Here is a 17,900-nt window from a genome sequence, read left to right as displayed (position 1 = left end):
GAAAAAATGATAGAAAATAGTGTCCAAAATAGAAAACAATAATTTTATGGTGTCCGACCGAAGGCATTTTCTTTATTATCACATTATGTGATAGATGTCTTTCAATAATTACATCACAATGTCGGTAAGCTGGGTTCTTTCTACAACTACTGGTGAAATCGATTCCTATCTATAGTAAACGATGAAAAACCCATAAGTAAAAAGTTTTTATTGCGAAGATAACCAAAAGGTGGTTTAGGTTGTTCCTGCATTTGCGTCTACTTTTGAATTTTTATTTGATTTTGAACCAAAAAACAAAATGCTGATTTTCTGTCGGACACCATTAGGTAGATCTGTATTTCATATTTAAAGAATGAGGTGGGATTATCTGATTCGTGGAAACAAATGTGTATATTCTGTGTGAGTTGACGTTATTATGATTATAAAGTTTTATTAGTTGATAATTATGAACGTTGCAAACAAATAACAGAAATATATAAAAATTATGTTTAAGATAATCAAATTTATAGCAAACTGAGTAATATACAGGGTGTATAAAATGTCTGGAAAAAAGTTTCTTTATTAATTTTGGCGCATTTTTTGGCGATATTTGCTTGTTTGCATTGGTTTTTGTTTCGTTGCTATGGCAACCAACATTGTTATTTTAACTGGGATACATATGTTTTTTTTGCATAGTTTGATAAATTGCTCTACAAGATGAACATATCAAATCACATGGTTGTATAAGAAAAAAATCGAGATAAAATGCGTGTTCTGAAAATATTAAATCATCAAATTAGAATCAAACTAGGCGTTATAACATAGTATTTAAATGCAAAACAAAACATATGCATCCCATTTAAAATAACAATGTTGGTTGCCATAGCAACGAAACTTTTATTTGAAACATTTTTCTTTAAAACCACAAATGGCGAAGTTATTGGCTATATTCCATTTGATACACCCGTATATACCGATAGTTAGGTGAATAAGAACGAAAAGTACATTGAAACATACAGTGTGTTAATTAATTATCGTACCCGACGTCATCATTGCAAGTATGCAACCAATATCACAGTATTGGTGTGATTTACAGTGTAGATGCGGTACATTAAAAATACAGCAAGAAGTATTATCCAAGGTCCGTTGAGTATTGGTTATAAGGTTATCCAACTCGAACAACTTGACGTTGGCAGGGTGAGGTGGGAAACGTGACGTCATTAGAGGAAAAATATAACATAATATGATATAGTATAAATTTAATATAATATAATAATTATATAAAAATTAAAAAAGTGTTATTAAACTTAAGAAATAAAGAGTTTCTGTTGGTTTACGTATAAAATTGAAAACAGAAATGACAATTCTTCCAATGACGTCACAACAAGGCCGTTTCTGTGGGCCTTTGCGGAGGGGATACGTTCATAACAACAGCGTTCATAGGGAGTTGGATAACCTTATACAGTATGTTTACTCAACGGACTTTGGTATTATCGACCAACAACATGAGCAGCAAGAGAGAAAATTTTATTCGGATTTTCGGTCAGCAGGAATTAAAAGTAAAACAACTTTTTAAAATCGCTAATATTTCGATTGTTAAAATTACAATCTTCTTCAGAGCATTTTATTGCTAAAAGATATTACAAAGAAAAAACGTAAGTCAAGCCACCATATTTTAAGAAACAAAAATGTAACTTACTTGTAACTCGAAGTGGCGTAAAATCTCGGAAATCGTCAAAAATGAATTGATCAAAAACATTATTAAAATTTAAAATTCAAAAAACACATTAAAATTGAAAAATGAAATATCAAAAAGTTATTAATAAAACGTGGAACAAATAGACGCAAAATGCACGACTGTCAAATGTAAAAAGGGAAAACCCGTTTTTGGAGTGAGAACACGATTCCCAAAAATTTTAAGATGTACAGTGTACAGAGAAAATTCATCAAACACGCGAGCGTTAAACAAAAATAAATTTAATTTATAAAGAATCTCTAAATTTTCTTAACAATAATAAATTAACTCAAAATAATCAATATAAAAGCAATTAAAATACTAAAATAGCATATCATTGGAGAAATTTGAGGTGTTATTAGGATTGGAACCTTGTAAGTTGCGTGAATTATTATGGTTAAATCTATCTAAGGCAAACAAATAAGCATAAATGTTGCTAAGGTTCTGAGTATCTGTTATAAAATTTACAGCATTCTGTGTATAATTATTGATGTGTACCATCTCCAAGAACAGTCTACCATGATAATTGCTTTCTGAATCCAAGATTTTTACATTCTCAAAATCAAACTCATGTCCGCACTCCAAAACGTGTTGGGATAAAGCATCACTGGACTTTTTTAGTCTACAGTCACTTGCATGTTTTGAGATTCTACATTTCAGCCACTGACTGGTCTGACCAACGTACTTTCCATCACAACCCTTGCATGAAACACAGTAAATCAAGTTGGATCTAAAATTATCATCAGTCTTATCCTTAAGTTTAGTAAAATGGTTTCCTAATTTGTTATCATAACAATCAATGATCTTTATGTTATCAATACATTTCAACGTTTTCTTTAACTGGTCGCTTAACCTTCCTATGTATGGAAGCTTTCTGTACGTGAAGCGTTCTGTATTAATTAAATCTGGATTAGTTAAACTGATCTGGTTGATATTTTATGTGAATATGTTGAAAACAAAAACATTTTAATAATGTTTTTGATCGATTTATTTTTGACGATTTCCGAGATTTTACGCCACTTCGAGTTACAAGTAAGTTACATTTTTGTTTCTTAAAATATGGTGGCTTGACTTACGTTTTTTCTTTGTAATATCTTTTAGCAATAAAATGCTCTGAAGAAGATTGTAATTTTAACAATCGAAATATTAGCGATTTTAAAAAGTTTTCTTTTAATTCCTGCTGACCGAAAATCCGAATAAAATTTTCTCGATTGCTGTACATTAAAAACGCTGTTTATACCTTATATTTCACTCATTTATTTGGCGAAATAAGTTCGAGAATGTGGATGGTCATCAATGTATTTTCAGCGTTTTTGGTATGCCTGCTAAGCAGCATCTTTATAGTACCTAAGTAATATATTACAAAGGAACTTAATTACACTGTAAATAAAGAACAGTTACTATGGAATTGCAAAGGGCAACATTACAAAGCATTTCTGAAGAATAGAAAGTTGCGGTGAGAACAGTGGTAGTATCTGGTAGATATCATAGGGGTCCCCGAAGGCACTTGCGGCCTAGGAGCTGCAATTAATACCATACCCACCCAAACCTAGTCGAAAATTCGCAAAGCCTCTGGCGCAAGCGACCTAGGTTAAACGTAGTGCAGACAATCTACAATTTTACTTAAGTTTAGAGCCTTGGCTGCAAGAGATCTCAGCTTAATCACGCAAAATCACAGATTGTCTGCACTATCTTTAGCCGAGATCGCTTGCGATCGACGCGCTGTGAAGTTTTGACCAACTCTGAATTAATTTGATATTAATAATCGCAGAGTTTCGGCCGCAAGCGACCTTGTTTTAATCAGGCAAGGATATTTGGATTGATATGACATTAAATTGTAATGAAGTTATTTTACAAGAGTTATCCTAAGTTTTTTTATTCATATTTAAGATAGTTTTTAAAAATATTTGAAATAGAAATAACTGCCTCGTACACACGATAGCTCCTCCTGAACATTTCATTTCAAAATTTTTATTCTTACTTTGACCTTTTGAGTCGAGTATGTAGTCCATCAGCCTCTTTCTTTGTCAACTCTCATTTGACCGATCATGTCATCTAACAACCCGTCCACTTCTACAGAGTATTTCATAATTTATGCGCAGGACTTCAGGATGTGATAGCTTGTCCAAAAATTGGAAAAAAAGTTTTTATCAACTTACCCTCTAAAATGCATCATTTTCGAGATATAGGGTGTTGAAATTTAATAAAAAAATCGTTTTTTGCGAATATCTCCAGAACCGTTTATCGTACAGAAAACAGCGTTTGTAAGCATTTTCTACTCATATTATTAAATTTAAATTTCTGGCAAATTAATTCTGGCATTAATTAAACAAAAGCACAAAGCTCGCCGAGAATGGCAACGCCACAGAAATCCAGAAGCCAGAACATTATACGGGGTATTTTATAATATATGCGCAGGACTTCAGGATGTGATAGCTTGTCCAAAAATTTCAAAAAAAGTTTCTTATCAATTAACCATAACAAATTTTTTTAAAGTCATAATTGGTGAAGATTTTGAAGGGGTAGTGGATGTTTTTCTCCCCAACAAGAAAAATCGAGAAAAATCAACTTTTATGTTGAATAACATGGTTAATAACAATTTTTTGAAATAAAAATTTTATGTTACTAAAACATTAGAACAAGTAAAAAAAGTATACGTTAACTTCAAAATTGTATAATTAAAAAAAAACACCAATTACAAATCATACAGTTAAATTAAATATTGGAAATGTCCGCCGTTAGCTTGCACACAGTAATTCATCGACGCATGGGCTGTCTAACTGGGTGTTAGACAGATAATAAAAAAAGACGAGCTACTTGGATAAACCCTCTATGTAAATTTTCAAGAAAATAGGGCCATATACATATACACTCAGATTGTCGTGACAGACCCTGTACATATTTGTTTAGGCTGTGCCATAAACTATAAAAAACACATCCAAAAGACTGCTTTAAATGTAACTTATGTACCTCAGTTTTATGATATCAGTATTAATTTTTATATAACACAAATAAACACTACATTTTTAACAAACTATATTTATTCTATTGAATGCACCTAACAAAAATAAATACTATATTTTAAGTATATTTAAATTAAATGTACACTTTAATATTACAAATTAAATCTCTGAATTATGCAGTTGCTAAAAAATAAGCTATTAATTTAATCTATATCCTTAATAACTTTAATCGATATTTCATCATCATTATTTTTTGTTATATTTTCGTAGATTGGTTCAGTTTCTTTTGATAAAACAAAATAAATTTAGAATTTTAAATCAATTCAATTGTAATTAACAATACGAAGTACAAATTTTTACCTCTGTTTGAACCATACGAACTTTTATGCGATCCAATTTTCCAACTAGGGTTTTCAGATGGCCCCAAATGAAAAATCTAAACAATTGAGTTCGGGAGATCGCGGTGGCCAAGCCTCCTCGACCGATCCAACGGTCTGGGTATTCGTCGTCCAAGTATTGGCGAGCAACCAAACTAAAGTGGGCCGAAGCTTCATCATGCATAAAGTACATGTTTTGTCTTACTTGAAGCGGTACATCTTCTAGCAGTACTTCTTTTAGAAATTGTCGATAATCTGCATCGTTTAATCAGTTAAAAAATGTGGGCCTATCAAATGATCACCGACGATAGCAGCCCAAACATTTACGGAAAATTGTTGCTGATGATGGCCTTCTGCAATTTTATTTGGATTTTCTTCTGCCCATATGTGGTTATTATGAAAATTGAAAATACCATCCTTCGAGAAGATGTTTCATCTGTAAACAGAACTTCGGCTCCAAACTCAGGATTTTGAGCTATTTTGTATTGCATCGATATACAAAAAGCCAATCTTGGGGGAAAATTTCTTGGCAATAAGGCTTGTACTCTTTGGATATGGTAGGGATACAAAAATTGCATTTGCAAAATTCTCCAAACCGTCGAGTGAGATAGGTTTAAGTTGTGATTGCAACTTAAACCGTTGTAAAAGTTGTGATTGAGTTGGGGATTTGCAACTTCCATAGGCCGCCCATAATCAGCAGTATTCCGTTTAAAACTTCCATTTTCCCATAGTCGTTGGTGAATGCGTAAAAACAAGTTATGGTGTGGTACTGGGCGATCTTGATACAACCGCCTTGCTTCTGTCGAATTACCGCACGCCATTCCGTAAAGGCAATGCATTTCGTACATTTCAGCGTTTGTGTAATTTATTTTTAATTTTGTAATACAAGTTTACTTTTTGCAGGTACAAATTAATTGTTATCTTGACACGGGGTAGCTTTTGTTTTTTTTTTCTTTATTTTTTTTTGTTACTTGTTCTAACGTTTACATAAATTTTGTTTAATTGTAAAATAAAATTTTTATTTCAAAAAATTAACCATGTTATTCAACATAAAAGTAGATTTTTCTAGAAAACGGTCAACTTTAAAGCTCATGACCTACAGAACTCTTTTGTGAAGAAAACATGGATGATTCAAATGGGCGTCTCAAAACCGTATATTTTTCAGTGGTATAGAAGTTGCGTAGAATTGGGTAGAACCCCTTCAAAATCTTCACTAATTATGACTTTAAAAAAATTTGTTCTCGCACAAAACTTAGCTTATTAAGAGTAAAAAATGCTTACAAACGCTGTATTCTGTACGATAAACGGTTCCGGAGATATTCGCAAAAAACGATTTTTTTTATTAAATTTCAACACCCTGTATCTCGAAAATGGTGCATTTTAGAGGTAAGTTGATAGAATCTTTTTTTCAAATTTTTGGACAAGCTATCTCATCCTGAAGTCCTGCGCATATATTATGAAACAGCCTGTATTGTTGGGATATTTAAATTATTGCAATCCAAAACTATCCATCTATCCATCACCGACTTGGGACAATATTTTCTAAGCTTGACACAACAATCATGTTTTTGCACTAAGTTTAACCGACACATATGGCGACTATCTTAGCTGAAATCCTATCTACTCCTATCTATCTAATCCTATCTCCTATCTGAAATCCTACTATCTTATGACTAACAAGGGAAGTGTCACAACTGTGTCTCACCGATTTCGATGCAATTTGGTACAGTCATAGAATGGGCCAAAATAAGGTTCGTACATTTTTTTATACGTGCGGTAAAAGCCCCTGGGGCGAGTTATAGGGGTTGAAAGTTTGGAGAAAAAGTACGTTTTCACTTATATTTTAAAAATGAAAAGTGCTATCAAAATTTGGTAAATTGTAACTGATATTCATTTTAAAAGAGCTTTCTTTTGATGTATCACACATATACCAGAGGGTTAAGAAGGGCGAACTACCCCTATTTTTTTGGAATTATTTAAAAACCACCCTATCGATTTTGGCGGCATTAAGTATACTTCCAGCACGTTCAAAAATATTAGTTAAGGGTTTTTTCCCATTCGCTCTAGATCATCCCCAGCGAAGTTACGGGGGTTAACATGTAACCACTTTTCGTAAGAATGATGTGATAAAATTGTCAGGTATTTTGAAAATACTTTAACAAAACCGTAAATTAGTCGCACAATAAAATGTTTAATGTAAAATAAGGCATAATACACCATTTAGGGGTGGTTGGGGTTAACCACCCCCTTAAAAATTAATTCTATCCCGGGCATTACTTGTTGATTACGGCGAAATTTGGTACTGTGTTTGTTTTATATAGTTTATTAGTTTATTTTTATTCTACATAATGTTGCCAAAAATACACCTACCAAAAAAATTTTGGCACAATATTTGTTTTTTTAGTGCCGCTTGCTAAAGGTCATTTCTCAAAATAGTTTTTTCTAGTATAAAAGAACGTGTGCCCAGTGGGTAGATTTTAGTTTCAGAGCAACTGACAGAAGCAATGGTTACAATAAACCCAATAAACGTTTTAAATTTGCTAATGACAGTTTTTACTGTTATGAATATTCCCCAGACTCCTGTAAATGAAGCAGAAGTTAGTTTAAAAGAAAATATACAGCGTATTTTAATGGAAAGTATGGAAGACTACAATATGCAAATTGAAGACGAAACTGTATTAATTTTCGATTCATCCAATGGCATCAATGACGGTCAGCAAATTATTGAAGACCAGGATACAACTGACAGGTTTGTAGAAGATACTGATGCTCATTGTCCATTGAAGGATGACATCGACTACGAGTACAAATTAGAGGCGGTAAATTACTGGACAAGTGGGAAGAAAGGTTATTTGAAACTAGAAACCGTAAAAAACAAATACCGAAAAGTAACGTCAAAGACCCAATTGCACAGATGGTCTAAATATATTGAAGAAAGAGGGACATACAAAGAAAAATTAGCAGAAATTACCGAATTTGTAATTAATCAAGCGAGAGCCGCCGTAGATAATAAATTGCCACTACATGATATTGATATACGCAGATGGGCTATACAAGCTAGAAATGAAAAGAATTTATCTCCTCAACTGTTCAAAGCATCTCATAGCTGGGTGCAACGTTTTAAGAAAGCAAATCGGTTAGTAAGCCGAAAAATAACAAAATTTCTATCCCAAAAACAAATTGGAAATGTTGATCGAGTAAAAACTTTAGCAAAAGATTTCGTTAAAGAGGCAAAGCTACAAATCCAAATATATGGACCTGAAAACACCTACAATTCGGATCAGAGCGGTTTTAACTTGGAATTCCATTCGGGAAGAACATTAAGCGATTTAGGAGTTAAAACCGTAGAAAGTGTGGTCCAGTCGGTGTCATCTACAACGCACAGTTACACAATTCAACCCGTAATATCTGCTGATGGGAAACTTCTTTCTCCACTTTTTATTGTTTTAAAAGAACCCTCTGGCAGCTTTGGACCGAGGGTAGCAAATACAATGTTTAAAGCAGACAATATATACGTTTTGGCATCAAAATCTGGAAAGTTAACTTCAGAACACATGAAAAATTGGCTCCAAAATGTATATTTTCCAAATACTGGTTCTAAATCATTATTATTATTAGATTCTTGGAGTGGCCATTGTCCTGAAGTTATTAGTGAAATAACTCCATCAGGTACTAATTTTAAACATTTATCTATACCTGCAGGGACAACAGGTCAAATACAGCCCCTAGATGTATTTGGTTTCAGAATATGGAAAAATTTTATTAGAAGATTCTCTGATCAGATTATTCTTTACCAGTATGATGTCAATTTACATCAGAGGGATAACATATTAAAATTGCAATCGTTGACGCATAACCAGTTGGCTTCCCCTCGGTTTATAAATGTTTTTAAATACGCATGGTTTGCAAGTGGCTATATAGAGGAGAGACCAGACCATTTTGAAAATCCCGTGGAAGTTTGCTTTTCGAGTGAGAAGCCAACGTGTGATATCTGTGGGGATATAGCGGTCATAACATGTGCATGGTGTAAAAAATCCTTATGTTTAAAACATTTTTTCCACGACTTTCATTTTTGCCAACACTACGTAGAATAAAAATAAATTTAATATTGAAAATTAATATAATACATAAAAAACGTCAATTAGTAATGTAGAATAAACTTCTTTGGTATATTGAACTATTTTTTTTGTCAGTTGCTTTTTAACTCATAAATAAATAAAATATCTTATTTATCTAGTAGTTTTATATTTATTATTTAAAGAAAATGAGGGTAGTTTACCTCGTGGAACATCGATAGATAGATTTTTAAAAAACAATACCACAGTTACGATGGCAGTTTTCATCTTCGAGGTATAAACAAAAAACTACCCCTAATTTGTAACCCTTATAACCATTTTCAAAAATTTTTACTTCAAATATAAAACAAACACAGTACCAAATTTCGCCGTAATCGACAAATAACGCCCGGGATAGAATTAATTTTTAAGGGGGTGGATAACCCCAACAACCCCTATATGGTGTATTATGCCTTATTTTACACTAAACATTTTATTGTGCGACTAATTTACGGTTTTGTTTAAAGTATTTTCAAAATACCTGACAATTTTATCACATCATTCTTACGAAAAGTGCTTACATGTTAACCCCCGTAACTTCGCTGGGGTTGATCTAGGGCGAATGGGAAAAAACCCTTAACTAATATTTTTGAACGCACTAGAAGTATACTTAATGCCGCCAAAATCGATAGGGTGGTTTTTAAATAATTCCAAAAAAATAGGGGTAGTTCGCCCTTTTTAACCCTCTGCTATATGTGTGACACATCAAAAGAAAGCTCTTTTAAAATGAATATCAGTTACAATTTACCAAATTTTGATAGCACTTTTCGTTTTCAAAATATAAGTGAAAACGTACTTTTTCTCCAAACTTTCAACCCCTATAACTCGCCCCAGGGGCTTTTACCGCACGTATAAAAAAATGTGCGAACCTTATTTTGGCCCATTCTATGACTGTACCAAATTGCATCGAAATCGGTGAGACACAGTTGTGACACTTCCCTTGTAAGTCATAAACAACAAACATAAACACTACCAGAAGAATCTGTAACATTAATAAAAATGGCACAAAGAAGTAAACGTCGGAAAGATAAAAAAATGTGATACCATCAAAAGCGATTATCAAGTCAAAACTTAAAGTTTCCCAAAGGAAATGAGGCATTAAGATATTTTATGTCTAAGAAAAGTTCTGGAATTATCATGTAAAAATATAAGACTAAAAGACACTATTTGTATGGACAAAAAAGTATCCATACAAATAGTGTCTTTTAGATAGTCCTTAATTTAATCTTTGAGATCACCATAGTTAACCCTAAACTCATTCTGGTGAAACATTTCTAGACTCTAATTGTTATAATGACGAATTCTAATGACAATTTAAAAATGGTGTTGTAGAAATCGTACATAATTATCTACTCCAATATCTTCTAACTTAACGCATTTGATTTGTATAATATGAAACAGACAATAATTGTACTGATAATCTCATACGGAACATACAAAATTAATGTAGCTTTTATTTGCTACTTTCAGCCCATTCTTTAAACTTACAAAGAAAATCTACCTACTTAAATCTTTAAACTTCACGAATACATACATAAAAATATTAATATACTAATTTTAAATAAAATATTAATAAAGTAATTTAATTTTTAGTCCAATCCAACAACAATACGGCGAAATTAACACACATGATTATCCTAAATATTACGGAGACGCTTATAGACAACCAATTCAGCAAGTTCTAGATAATTGGCCTCAAAGTCCTCCTGCTGGTAAAAAAATATTTATTAGAAAAGAAATAAATAACCAATATATTAACATTATTTGAAATTTAGGTATAAGTTACAGAACAGGACCGTTTCCCCCGCAATTAAATCCTCCACAAATTGCAATACCACAAAAAACTCCACAGGAATCGTCCATACAGAATTGGGATGCAGAGGAGGAGAAAAATCCTCAACATGTTCAAGATAAAATGGCTCACGAACTTAAACAACACTCAAAAGAGCAAAGTAAAACAATAGTTAGAAAAGATAACGAACAAAAAGTGGCGATAAGCGCAAATCATGAAAGGAGTACTAGCAAATTTGTTGTTGCTGATGTTATAGCTGAACGATTGGAAATGAAAGATGGATTGGCGGAAGCGCCTGGTGGTGCAATTTTATCTTTAACATTAGGTAAGCGTAAATTTTTCCTAAAATAAATCATAATTTTATCTGATTTAAGGATTAATTATCACCTGTTTAATGGCAATATTAATTGGTTGTCGATTAAGAGTTGTTCGACGACGAATGCGTAGAGGTGGAAAATCCTATGCCCATGATGCTGATTATTTGGTGAACGGAATGTATCTTTAATTTTATTAATTAAAAATCTGGATAAAGAAATTTGAATGTGTTCGAAACAAAATCGACGTCTTTCGGAAGTTAAAAACAAAACGAATAATGTAGAGCTGAAAATAAATGAAAGAAAACGTGCCTGAGAAAAACTCCAAGGTTTCAGTCGCGTGATGTAGAAAAATCTTGTTGTATAATTTGTAAATATCCCTTCATTTTCGAAGAAAAAACCGATTGAAAAGCGTGACACGAAAATAAAAAAATCAAATTTCAAGCTCGGTTCAAGATGTTTTAGATTTAAGACGTTAAGATTTACAACAAACTGTTGTTCGATGTGTTTAGAATTAAGATTAATACGTTTTAAATTTTTATATAAACAATAAATGTCATTTTCGCTAATTACTAATGGTCCAGTTTTACCAATTTTCTAATAACACATAGAACATTAGTAATAATGGTCCTAAAATAATAGCTTAACTACTTACAATTTGTATTTTTTTATTTAATTATTTCATTAAAGTGTACAATAAATTAAATAGTTGTTAAACAAAAGGATTTCTTTGTTGCTAAATAATAAATAAAAGAAACAATTAAATCAGTAATGCAAGTTTATTGATTTTGTATTAAATACTAAAGTATTAAACCATATGACACTTTAGTTAGATGCAAATAATGTAAATAATAATAATGATGAGGATAAAAATAACAGAAAAAAAAACTTCTTTGGAAAAAGTACATATTTTAAGTGATATGTAAATAACAAAAAAAAACGATTTACCTCCAAGTTAAATGTACAAATCTTAATTGTAACTTCCTCTATCTTCAACAATCCACTGGGGGGTCGTAAATACGCCAAAAACTTACATCCTAAACTTATTACATACTCAGGTAGGTAGTTTTCATTCAAATCCTCAACAACAATAGGTCAAAAATGTACACAACGTATAAATATATGTACGAGTTACGATCGATATCAATATGATATGACATTGTAAGTAACATAACATAACGCGTTCACTTTTCCGTTGCGAACAGAAGCGCGTAAGAGTAAATGCACAAAAACATATAAAAAAATAATAATAATAGAAGAAAGAAGGCACAATAGATTTTATTATTTAGCTTTTTTAGGTTACGTAAAAACCTACTATCGTCATTTGATTGATATTTAAACAGAATTTGTTGCATTACATTGCGACAGCAGGTTACATTTTTGTTCTAATCTTTGGACATTGGCGACAAGAAAAGCGTTTTCTACATAAATATCTTTCACTAACATATCATTTTTGGCCAAACGCTCCAGTTGTTCGTTACAAATTCGAAACTGGCGCTCTAATTTTTCTTGAGTTGTTTTTAATGCGAATTGTAATTGAAGTTTTTCTTCGCGATGTGTTTGCCAGGAATCTAAACATTTTAATAAATAAAATTAATCAGTTTAATGATTTTGTATTAAATAATAAAGTATTAAACCATATGGCACTTTAGTTAGAGTTAACGTCTCAAAATTGAAACATATCCGACCAGGGAAACAGAAACTTCTGGTCCTCCAAGTTCAGATCATTCAGATATTCTAAATAGTTTGGATAATAGGGATGGATTTAACGTATTACAACATAAGCAAAAGAAGCAGACTATGAGATTGGCTGGCTATCTGAAATGTGCGATGTGTTAGGGACAAGCAAGAGGAAGGTTTTGAGGAAAGGGGGCAGTGTAATATGATAGTTGACTGCATCCACTTGTATAGTAGGGTAAACAAGAATTTAATAGGCAAAAGGAGTATCGATAGCAGTGCATAAGAGCTTGAGAAGTAATATGAAGAACTGGCATGAGGTAAATGATCAGTTTGGAAATGGATAAATATCGACAGCATAAGGATATGGTAGGCAGAGGACAACCACTACATTAAAAATCCTACAAGATAGTCCTGGTTAAAATCATATGGTAATATGTTTAGAACTAAATATGTTTCTGGAGTAAGTCTGCCAACTGGATCTTCAAGGGAAGAAAAAAAACATCACAACCACAGACTATAAAAATATGTAGCTGAAATGTTAAGACTATGGCAAGAGGAGGAAAAATAGATATTATCTATGAAATGAAGAGATTGAACATTGATGTCATGGGCATAAGCGAAATGAGATTGCCTGAAGCATGCCGCATTGATAAAGAAGAGCACATAGGTGTTCATAGTAATCCAGTAAATATCAATATAGTACAATAAATATACACTCCCACTGCAGATAGGAATGATAACGCAGTTGAGAGGCTGTACCAAAGTATCAAATATATCATATAAGAATTCCCCAAACATGAAATCAATATCATAATGGACGACTTTAATGCCAAACTAGGAGCAGGACCGAAAACAGACCTTATCGGACCGTTGAGAACAAAGAAATGAGAGAGGAGACCTTTTGTAGAGGATAATGAGCTATTGGTCTTAAACACATTCCATAAATTACCACTAAGGAGACTATACACATGGAAGTCGTCAGCGGATAAACCAGAAAATATCGTCAGAAACCAAATCGATTACATATTACAATCAATGGAAGATACAGAAACTCTTTCATATCAGTTAGAACTTATCTGGGAGCAGATATGGAATCACACCCAAGGGTATGTGGTCTGATTGAGTGTGTGGTAAGAGTCATGAATGTGAGATTAAAGAAAAAAGTTGGAATTAAATAAGATATGACAACTCTTCAACACCTCCTAGTAATGTAAAAGATGATTTCAAGAAATGAAAAGAGTAACCAAATAAAAGAAGGGAACATCATACAAGAGGAAATTAATAAATTTGAGAAGATAGTAGAAGCGGTAAAGAAATGGATGACAAACTTAAAGGAAATAAAGAGGAATACAAAAAGAAACAGACAAAGAAAGGCAGAAAGATCTGCAGAAATAGAATTGCTAAAGGTCAAAAATGACAATTTTAACTTCCATAAAAAAGTCAAAGAAATAAGGGGAATATTTCGGAAACGACAGCAGATGAAAATCATGGACTCAAACAGGAAATTAATTATAGACAAACAAGATGTTAAAAATAAGTGGAAATTATATCTGGAGTAGACATTCCATGATCAAATACTGGAAGCCAATTACGCAGCCTCAGAAGTAATACCGGATCCCAACATATTGAAATATGAGGTAGAGACAGCAATAAAAGAAATGAACATAAATAGAAAAACAATAGGACCATATAATATCAAGACTGAAGTCTTAAAACTACTAGACGAAAAAGGAATAATCAATTTTTAACAATGTGTATAATTCAAGAAATATCTCGTAAAAGTGTCAATTCGGATTCATGAACGCAGTAGGCACTAAACAAGCACTATCTGGTGTTAAAGTCCTAAATCTGAAGATATAGAGATGTAACCTGTGACGTATATGCGTGTCTAACAGATACCAAAAAGCGTTCGATCGAGCTAAATTAGATGACAAAGACCTCAGAATAATTTCAAGCGCCTATTGGAACCAGACTACATATATGAGACTTGATGTAGAATAAACAGAGAAAGTGAAGATATTGCGTAGAGTTGAGACTGGCTGTATTCTCTCACCGTTCATATTCAATATACCTATACTCAGAAAAAATCTTTAATATAGTACTTGGCGGAGTAAATAAAACAGATGAAAGCGTGAACATTTTCAAAAAATTTTCATCTAAAATACGGCATGTAATCCTGGACCTTGACAGAAACCACAACTAACAAACTGAAATCCTTTGAGATCTGGCTATATAGACGAATGCTCAAAATACCATGGACTTCCTTTGGAATTTCCAAAAAAATTGAACAAGGAATTGGAAATCATGTATACCATCAAACGCAGAAAACTCGAATACCTGGGACATGTCATGAGAAATTAACGCCAATATTCTCTGGTAAAATTCAGAATGCAAGGAAAAGTCAATGGAATAGAGGATTCGGCAGAAGAATCTTGTGGTTGCGGAACTTAAGAACTTGATTTAGGAAAACTTCAGCAGAATAATTTCAAGCTGCTGTCAACAAAATCATAATTGCCAACTTTTGCATTGGATAGGCACCTCAAGAAGAAGAAAGGATATATACGCTCCAAGTGAAGATGCGGAGAAGCAAATCAAAGTAGAATTTTATGACGGGCTGTATAATAATTTATTCGATGTTAAGATTACAAGAAAGTTTACATCTTAGGCTACCTTAAGCCAGGACTGGAAGGGAAGAAAATGACTCGGTGGTAGGAAGAGCTTTTCCACAGCAGGATGTCCATTCATTTACATGGACTCAACCAACTGGAGAACTGTACCGAAACTACAGTTCATTTTAGACTTAAAGTAATAGATTTAAGAGCTTATCGTGGTCATTTATCATTATGTAGTAATAGCAAAAGGTGGTAGTAAATTACAGAAGGATCTTGAATAGGAAAGCCAAAATCAAAACAAAGGAAGTAAATTAGGCAGATGTAAATTTAATTTGAAAACATTTAGGCAAGAATCCGTGCAATTCCTGTATAAATTTCCTCTAGCAAACAAATTACACATAGTTCTAGTAGTGAATGAAAAAGCTGAGCAAATAAATAAAAAATTAAAAAAATATATACATCTAGCAGACTTGTGTTACAAAGAGGCTTCAAATGAACGAAACGCCGATTGGCGGTCAGGAAAGTTTCAAAAATTGGTTGGATAATAGAAAACGTTTATCAACGTTGGCTAAATACTCAGGACAGTACTAACAGACAAGTATATGTATATGTTACCGGCCAAACCCGATTTTAGGATGAACTAGTTTCGCCTAGGCCAAACCAGTTCTCCCTACACGCGATAGGACAAATCAGTATAGCCTAGGCCAAACTTGTTCATCCTGTTACCAGTTTAGCCTAGGTCGCATCGGTTGATCCTAGTTAGAATTTACATGCTTTAGGATAACTTGGTACGTCCTAGTCTGAACTAATTTCACCTAGTCGGAACACATGTCGCTGTCTGTACGAACGGGGAATCCCCGAATCATCTCTGGCTCGCCCCTTGCACCCATCAATCTAACCTAACCGCTCTTCGCTCACCCTGTTCGTTGATTTGAACGGTATTTTGCATCGACGAGTGCGCGTGTTAAGTTGCTGGTTACGTTTAAAAGATTTTATTATAATCCTAGTATAATTATTGTGAGGCGTTTTATCATGGATGAGCCTTCCTGTAGTAGAGAAGCCAATCAAAAGCTGTGGAGAGAAAAGCTTTTGGATGAAATTTTGCAGAGTGAAAACAAAAAGTCATCTCATTATAATGTGTTAGCAGACGAATATGCGGATTTCGTTAAACAAGTAGAAGACGCGGAAAAGTTGGAAAAAAGAACGTCATTACAAAAAAGAAGATTGAAACGATTTGCTGTTTTGAAAATTGGTGATGTGAAAAATACTTTCTTCCAGCTGATGAACTTTATAATGTGATTGACGCAGCTCATGTAGCTCTGGGTCATGGTGGTTGTGATAGGATATTAGCCGAGACATCAAAAAAATTTGCCAATATCACAAAGGAAATGATAGGCCTCTATTTGTTAATGTGTGATGTTTGTCAACAAAAGAAGACAAAAAAGAAAAGAGGGTTAGTTTCAAAGCCAATTCTTCATTCGGACATGAATAGATGCCAAGTCGATTTGATTGATTTCCAAATACAACCAGACGGGAATTTTAAATTCATTCTGGTTTACCAAAACCATCTCACAAAATTTGTTCTCCTTCGTGCGTTAACATCAATGAGGGCTGAAGAAGTGGCTTATCATTTGAATGACATATTCCTAACTGTAGAGGCGCCGTGCATTTTTCAATCTGATAATGGCAGAGAATTTGTCAATAATGTTATAAGTGAACTCACAAATCTTTGGTCAGAACTGAAAATTGTGCATGGAAAACGGCACAACCAAAGTCAGGGTTATGTTGAACGTGCCAACCAAGACATTGAAAATATGATAAGTTCTTGGTTAAAGGATAACAATTCGACGAAGTGGTCGAAAGGATTAAGGTATGTCCAATTTATGAAAAATCGAGCTTTCTACTCTGATATAAAACAATCACCTTACAAAGCATTATTCGGAATCGAACCTACAGTAGGACTTTCCACTTAGTCGTTACCTCAAGAAATCATAAATAATATTCATGATGAAGATGACCTAAAGAAGGCAATCGAAGATGACAACAATACAGAACAGTACGAAGACAATGATGATGATAACATTGTGAAAATTGACACAAACGATATTCAAAATGCTAGAAAAATTGCGCCAAAAAATTTAGAAAAACAAATTAAAATAATGAAAGCTTCCTCTGACAAATCCCATCTACCAGCTAACATTGGAGACAGATGTAGACAAAGGCAGAGATGACCTTCGAAACGTAATTGGAGTAATACTTCAAAAGACTAATGAGGGTCTTTACAAAGTTGGCACCAAACATGGCGTACTTCAAAAACATTATTGCAGATATAA

The 17,900-nt window shown here is 33.0% G+C and overlaps 2 protein-coding genes across 3 annotated transcripts in view; one reads left to right on the top strand and one right to left on the bottom strand.

Annotated features, from left to right (window-relative positions):
• LOC111413390 (uncharacterized) overlaps positions 1–12,047 on the top strand; it is a 40,410-nt gene extending 28,363 nt beyond the window's left edge. For both annotated transcript variants that reach the window (XM_071194510.1, XM_071194511.1), the window contains exons 7-9: positions 10,763–10,881; positions 10,945–11,286; positions 11,336–12,047. In XM_071194510.1, coding sequence (XP_071050611.1) covers positions 10,763–10,881; positions 10,945–11,286; positions 11,336–11,466 — 592 coding nt within the window. In that variant the 3' untranslated portion in view covers positions 11,467–12,047. The remainder of the gene's footprint in view (positions 1–10,762; positions 10,882–10,944; positions 11,287–11,335) is intronic.
• Positions 12,036–17,900, bottom strand: part of LOC111413389 (blastoderm-specific gene 25D) — a 58,855-nt gene continuing 52,990 nt past the window's right edge. Inside the window, exon 5 of the mRNA XM_023044347.2 lies at positions 12,036–12,846. Coding sequence (XP_022900115.2) covers positions 12,611–12,846 — 236 coding nt within the window. The 3' untranslated portion in view covers positions 12,036–12,610. The remainder of the gene's footprint in view (positions 12,847–17,900) is intronic.

Source organism: Onthophagus taurus, chromosome 2, assembly GCF_036711975.1.
Source record: "Onthophagus taurus isolate NC chromosome 2, IU_Otau_3.0, whole genome shotgun sequence".
NCBI classification, from domain to species: Eukaryota; Metazoa; Arthropoda; class Insecta; order Coleoptera; family Scarabaeidae; genus Onthophagus; species Onthophagus taurus.
The sequence above is the reverse complement of the archived record's forward strand: the minus strand, read 5'-3'. Positions and strand labels throughout refer to the sequence as shown.